We start from the raw sequence: 6,000 nt of genomic DNA, 5'->3' as shown, positions 1-6,000 counted from the left end.
GCCCTGAATCCCGGGGAGGCGGGCGCGGGTAGGGGGGCCGCTCCCTCCCACCCCCTCGAGCCTCTCCAGCAGGGGGCGCCGTTGCCCCACTTGGGTGCCTGGCCCAGCCACCCCGGGTCTCCCCGGCCGCTCTCTGAGCTCGGGGCGGTCACGCTGGACCCAGTTCAGGGCTCGGTGGAGCCGAGCCCGGCCGCCCGCCTCTTCCCTAGCGCCGGCTCGGAGCGGGGTTCGCCCGCTGGTAGTGTCGCCGGGTGTCCGGCGCCAAGGAGTCGAACGCACCGAGTCAGGTTGGGGAGCGGCGGGGACCAAGCCAGCCGTGACCCTGGGGACGTGAGACCTGAGTATCTGCGCCCCGGGCCCGGCGCCCCCTCCTCTCGGCGGAGAGCCCAATCCGAGCGCTCGCCCCGTGTCGCCTCCCCAGCCACCCCTCGCGCGGGAGCCAGCTGCCTCGGCCCCCCGCTAGCCCCGGACCCGCCCACGGGGGGGCAGATCCAGAGGCGGCGGAACGGGGGCTCAGGGCCCCCCAGGTGGGGTGGGGGGCGGGGCGGGAGGCGGGGCCATCTCTCTCTCTCTCTCCCCCCCTCTCTCTCTCTTTCTCTTGGGCAGGGGCGGGCCCCGCTCAGGGTATAAAGCTGCCCGCGCGGGAGCCCAAGCCAGCTCCGGGGTTGTCCTGAGACGTGTCCTGTCCTGAGTCCCACGACCAGGCGAAGGCGACCGCGACATCTCTTTTGACTAAAAGACTCAGCGTCCAGTGCTCCACCCAAAGCATCTAAGGAGATCGCCACTCGCGCCTCCATCATGCCCAACTTCTCCGGCAACTGGAAGATCATCCGATCGGAAAACTTCGAGGATTTACTCAAAGTGCTGGGTAAGGAGATTTTCGAGCTCCCGGGGAGCCAAGGGCGGCACCGGAGTCCTCCCGCAGGAGAAAGAAAGCAGGGTGGGGGTCAAGGCGCGGGAGGTTGGGTGTCTGCATCCCCAAGGAAAGGGGCCGAACGCTTGCATGGGGGGCTCGGGGCTCGGACGTTTAGATCCTTTCTCCAGCGGGGCGTGCCCCCCATGCCAGTTCCTGCAGTGACCAGCCTGTGAACCAAGTAGAAACCAGAAGCACGAGGTCGGTATCCCTGGGGGTGGGGCCGGGAGCTCTGGGCGGTTCAGAAGCTGCAAACCCGGCACCCAGGCTGGGGTCCTGGGTCCTTACTCAGCCAGCCCCTCGGAGCCGTTCCACCCTCTTTGCCCCCACCCCGACAGCCAGTAGCCCAGCTCGGGGCACGTTCCTTACCCCCATGCGCCCGGCTCCACCCGCCGGGTGATCCGCCACCCCGGCTCTCACGGTTGCCCCTTCCCTCCCCGTGTAGCACTTTCCATGCTGTGCCCCCACCCTCCATCTGTGACACAAATATTTTCCTACAGCGGGCAGCTCCAAAGCCCTCAGTCGCTCTGGATAATTATCACTTTCTTAGATTTCAACAAATGGTTTCGTGTGAAACCCCAACCCCCCATTTCCGAAAATCCCAGTTGTCTCCCCCCGCCACCCCAGACCTGCTGCAGCCCAGCCAGGTGTGTTGGTTAAAGGTGGGGGAAAGTTAAACCTCCTCTAACTCCCTTTCCCAACTCGGTGTGCCCTCTGGTGTGCGGGCAGGGGTAGAGAGTGGCACTGCCGGGAGGGGCTCTGGGAAGAGAGGGAGGTGAGTTAAGGGCCTCAGCAATCGGGAAGCACGCCCCTCCCCCCAGGAGCCCGGCAGCCCTGGATTTCTGGACTGAACGCGGTGACTCCCCCTTGAGTGGGGGGAGGCGGGAGGCACACCTTGTGCAGGGTGGGGTGTAGGATTGAGTCTGGACCTGGGAAGGGTCTGGAATGCTGTGTTTCCATATTCCTTGCCATTAGTTCTTTCGTCTAACCACAAGATTTCTTCAAGCCCTGTCTTTCCCTCTCTGCCCTTGCTGCAGTTAAACGCCAAAACATTTTCCCTTCGGAAAGCCTAGATGCCATTCCCTCCCCACCTCTGGATTCTGGCCCCTCTCCCCAGTGGATGAAGCAGGAGGTGGCCCGGCACACCCACAGGCCCAGCTGGAGAATAAGAGCCAAAGCCCAGTCCTGTTGTCTGTCTGTCTTTGGTCTGTTTGTCCTCCCTGCGGGGTCTCTCCGAGCCACGTGCCCTCCTCAGGCCCTGCTGGGGGCAGATTAAAAACAGACCCATTAGACAAACAGCCCTGGCTGGAGTGGCATCTCCTTGGAACCCAGCCCTGCCCCTGCACGAACCTCGGCCCCTCCTTGCCCCCTCTGCCCAAGTCGAGTATCCCTCTCCTGGTGAGGAATGCTCAGGTGTTTGGGAAATACCTGTCCCACCCACTGTGGTAGGCAGGGTGCATGAGCAGGTTCTGCTCCTGTAACAGGAAAGATGAAAAAGTTAGGCAGTATCAGATGGACTTCTAGGGGAGGATGGGGTGGGGTGTGTCTGCTCTGCCAAGACCACTGGATCTGAGAACCTCTCCCTGGACCCAGGAGATCAACAGCCCAGAAGGGGGTTCCTGGTGCTGCTGGGGGTGTCCTCCTGCTCTCCCGCTCCCTTCTTTCTGGAACAGAGTGAGTCTGTTTCAGTGCCAAGGGAAAAGAGGATTTGTTTCTCTAGGAACCCAGGTCTGGAGGAGGGCCAGGGCCAGGGAGTCCTCTTGCCTGACCCAGCCCTGCTTGGCCCCCTCACCCCCACCCATTGCTTCCCTGAGGGTCTCTGCTCCAGTTGCAGGAGGTGGGGCACCAGGCAGGTAAAAGTGGGCTGCTGATGCTTAGACCTGGCCCCGGCCAGAAAGACCTTCCTGCCTGCTTGTCTTCTTCCTCTCCTGGCTTCCCACCCTTCCTCATGACTGGGACGCTAAGAGGGGCCTAGTTTGGGGAAGGATGTGGGGCACAGGCCCAGGGACTCTGAATCCACAGAGCCTGAACAAGACCTGACCACCTGAGTTCGGGGTGATCCTAGAGTAGGGAACATACTGGCGGGGGGGATGGGGTCCCTGTCTGTCCCTTGAGGGGAGAAGGGCACGGGAGCCCGCCAGGAGGCCGGGCAAGCAAGGGTCTGATGCAGGGAACTTTGAGCCTCAGCTCTGGCTTTTTCTTTGATTTCCTTTTCCCAGTAAAAATAATAGCAGCTATAAGAAGAGGTGTGCCTAGCGCTGTGTTTCTGAGTCCCACACGCGCCACCCATTTGCCCAGGGTCACCTGGCCTGCAAGGGAGGCTGAGCCAGATGGACGTCAGGGTCCAGTGGATCTTCCTGCAGAGCCTCTGGCTTCCCCAGGCTGGGGCCATTCTGTAGAGGGGAACAGCACCCCAGCTCATCACCTGCTGAGATTCCCTGCTCCTCGGTGGGGAGAGGGACGGTGATGGGGTAAAGGAAGGTCGAGGTAGCACCAGACAGGGGAGGTGCATAAGGCAGAAAGCAGAACGAGCCCTAACTTCCGGGATGGGAGTGGTGAGGGCTGGCCGGGGAGGGTCTGGCCTGCTCTTGGCCTGGGGTGAAGACACCGTGACTGACGGGTCCACCCCCGCAGAGGGTCGCAAGCAGGGTGGAGAAAGGGCCACAAATGAGGTGAACTGGGCCAAGGTGAGGATGCCTGCTGGGTGAGGGGAGTGGGGAGAGGCTGCCCCCGAGAACGCTGGGGTCCAGGCCTACTGGTCAGCAAGGTGGGCCCCCGCTGGGTTGCTGCTGCTTTGCCCAAGCTGGGCCCTGGGGAGGGGTGAGGCAGGGGCCCGGAGCGCCCTTGAAGGCGAGCCTCCCTGCTCTCCCTGCAGGGGTGAATGTGATGCTGAGGAAGATTGCCGTTGCTGCAGCGTCCAAGCCGGCCGTGGAGATCAAACAGGAGGGAGATACTTTCTACATCAAAACCTCCACCACGGTGCGCACCACGGAGATTAACTTCAAGATCGGAGAAGAGTTTGAGGAGCAGACTGTGGACGGCAGGCCCTGTAAGGTGAGTCCCCTCGGGGTCACGGCGTCCATTGCCCGGCCATTTTCCAGTCTTTTCCTGGATTCTCGGAGAAAGTCCCCCTCTCTCGCCGCTGCGGGGCCCCACTCATGTGGCCTCTCTCTTGCAGAGCCTGGTGAACTGGGAGAGTGAGAACAAAATGGTCTGCGAGCAGAGGCTTCTGAAGGGAGAGGGCCCCAAGACCTCCTGGACCAGGGAGCTGACCAATGACGGGGAGCTGGTCCTGGTAAGTCCTTCCTCCTACCAGCCCAGCGCCGCATTCAGGGGTTTTCTGGGACACTCCAGGGCGCAGGAGGTTCAAGATCAACTGGACTGGTCCCCCGCCTCCCGAGGGGGCTGCTGGGCCGGACAGTGCCACTCTGTGACCAGGACCTGGTCCTCCGCGTGGAGCGGATGCACACCGAGAGGCCCAGCATTCCTCTGGGCGAGCACCCTCCTGGCCTGGGGAGGAGGGTGGAGGACAGAGCCCTGGGGCTCTATCGCCATCCTCCTTCCTGTGACACCAGGGCATGTGGGGACCAGCTCCTGCCTGTTGGTCCTGAATCTAGAAGTAGGTTTGGTCTCCGAAGCCACAGGGACCACGAGCCTTCCGGGTTAATGATGACTTCTGACTTGTGTCGTTCCAGACCATGACGGCGGATGATATCGTGTGCACCAGGGTCTATGTCCGAGAGTGAGCAGCTGTGGGTCCCAGAGCTGCCAGAGCCCCCTAGGCCACCCTTCCACGCTCCCTGCCTCACTGCCCCTCCCCCGTTCCTTCTAGGCTAGCTCTTCCCTCACTCCGCTCCTCACCCCTCACTTCTGGGGATGCTGGGATGCCTCCAGCCGGGCTCGGGGTTGGATGGCAAGAGCCCAGATCACCCTTTCCAGAATCACTCCCCCTCCCCAGCCAGCAGTCCTGAACCAGCCCAGAGCACAGCCTCTCTTTCTGGGAGGGGACCTGAGGGCCCCAGTGGGAAAGACGGCCCTCTGGCTTCCGCTCTTTGTCCCTGTAGCTGACACAGTGTAGAATATTTATTGGTTAATTTTATTAAAATGTTTAAAAAAATACAACCTGTCTCTGACTCCTTGGGAAGGGGACAGATGAGTTGTCTGAGTTCCACTTTGCCTCTGAAGCATGGTGTGGGAAGCAAGTGTGTCCACAGCAGGACAGTTGGGCCACAGGGAGGGAGGGGCCTTCCCCTCACCCCCACTGCCCACGCCTGCAGCCTCCTGCACCGCCCTGGCTGCCAAGGCTAGTCCTGGAATTCTCAGCAGGGGCGCCGGGCTCCGAGGAGCTGACTCCCACCTTCTCCCACACTTTCCTCCAGTGGTTCCTTCTCACCTCCAACTCCAATCCGTGGGCAACCCCAGGCCTGGCCTTGGCCTCCCACAGGGTTCCAGATGAGCTCACCGATGCCCACGGGCTGGCCTCGCTCCCGCCCGGGTCTCCTGATGAGACTCTGTTCCTGCCCGCCCTCTGGTTCTGAGACACACGACTATCTTGGCCTTGAGACCTACATACCCCTTCTGCCAGCTTCCCCCCGACCTTCCCACGCCTCCACGCTCAGGTCAAGGCTCCACTGCGTCTTCCCAAGCTCCACGGTCATCTCCAGTGCCTGCCCTCCTTCCGCAGGCCAGGGCCCTCCTCCGGGCCTTCTCCTGGCCCACCTGGTCTCATACCACAGCACCTTGTAACTGGTCTGCCTGGCCTGCTCGTCCGTCTTCATGGCTTTGTCGGGCAAGTGAGCGCAAGTGTGGGAAGAGAGGTTCCTGCCCTGGTTCTCTCACGTGCTCGTTCCGTGACCTTCGACAAGCTACTCAGTTTCTCCGAGCCTTCGTTCTGTCATCTAATGGCTTGTGTGCTGGGGAGTGTCCGTGGGGGCCAGCCAGACCCAGCCAAGGAGGCCGGTGGCTTCCCTGCCCACCGTCCTGCTCATTTCTCTTTCCTTTGTGCACTGCCCACATTCAACCCTGTCAAACGGAACTCCTCCCTACCTCACGGAAAACTGACTTCAGATGCCCCAAGCTCACGTGCT

General features: G+C 62.0%; 1 protein-coding gene across 2 annotated transcripts; it reads left to right on the top strand.

Annotated features, from left to right (window-relative positions):
• Positions 1–541: 541 nt before the first annotated feature.
• Positions 542–5,019, top strand: CRABP2 (cellular retinoic acid binding protein 2). Of its 2 annotated transcripts, none has more exons than XM_027609857.2 (4): positions 542–868; positions 3,828–3,967; positions 4,092–4,208; positions 4,609–5,019. In XM_027609857.2, the coding sequence occupies exons 1-4, from the start codon at positions 799–801 to the stop codon at positions 4,657–4,659; spliced, it is 378 nt and encodes a 125-aa protein (XP_027465658.1). In that variant the 5' UTR covers positions 542–798; the 3' UTR covers positions 4,660–5,019. The 2 variants fall into 2 exon arrangements, with proteins under 2 accessions (XP_027465658.1, XP_027465657.1); XM_027609856.2 differs by having other exon boundaries at positions 557–868; positions 3,789–3,967.
• Positions 5,020–6,000: the final 981 nt, after the last annotated feature.

The sequence above is a fragment of the Zalophus californianus genome, chromosome 10 (genome assembly GCF_009762305.2).
Source record: "Zalophus californianus isolate mZalCal1 chromosome 10, mZalCal1.pri.v2, whole genome shotgun sequence".
Taxonomy (NCBI): Eukaryota; Metazoa; Chordata; class Mammalia; order Carnivora; family Otariidae; genus Zalophus; species Zalophus californianus.
This window is presented reverse-complemented; position numbering and strand designations above follow the sequence as displayed.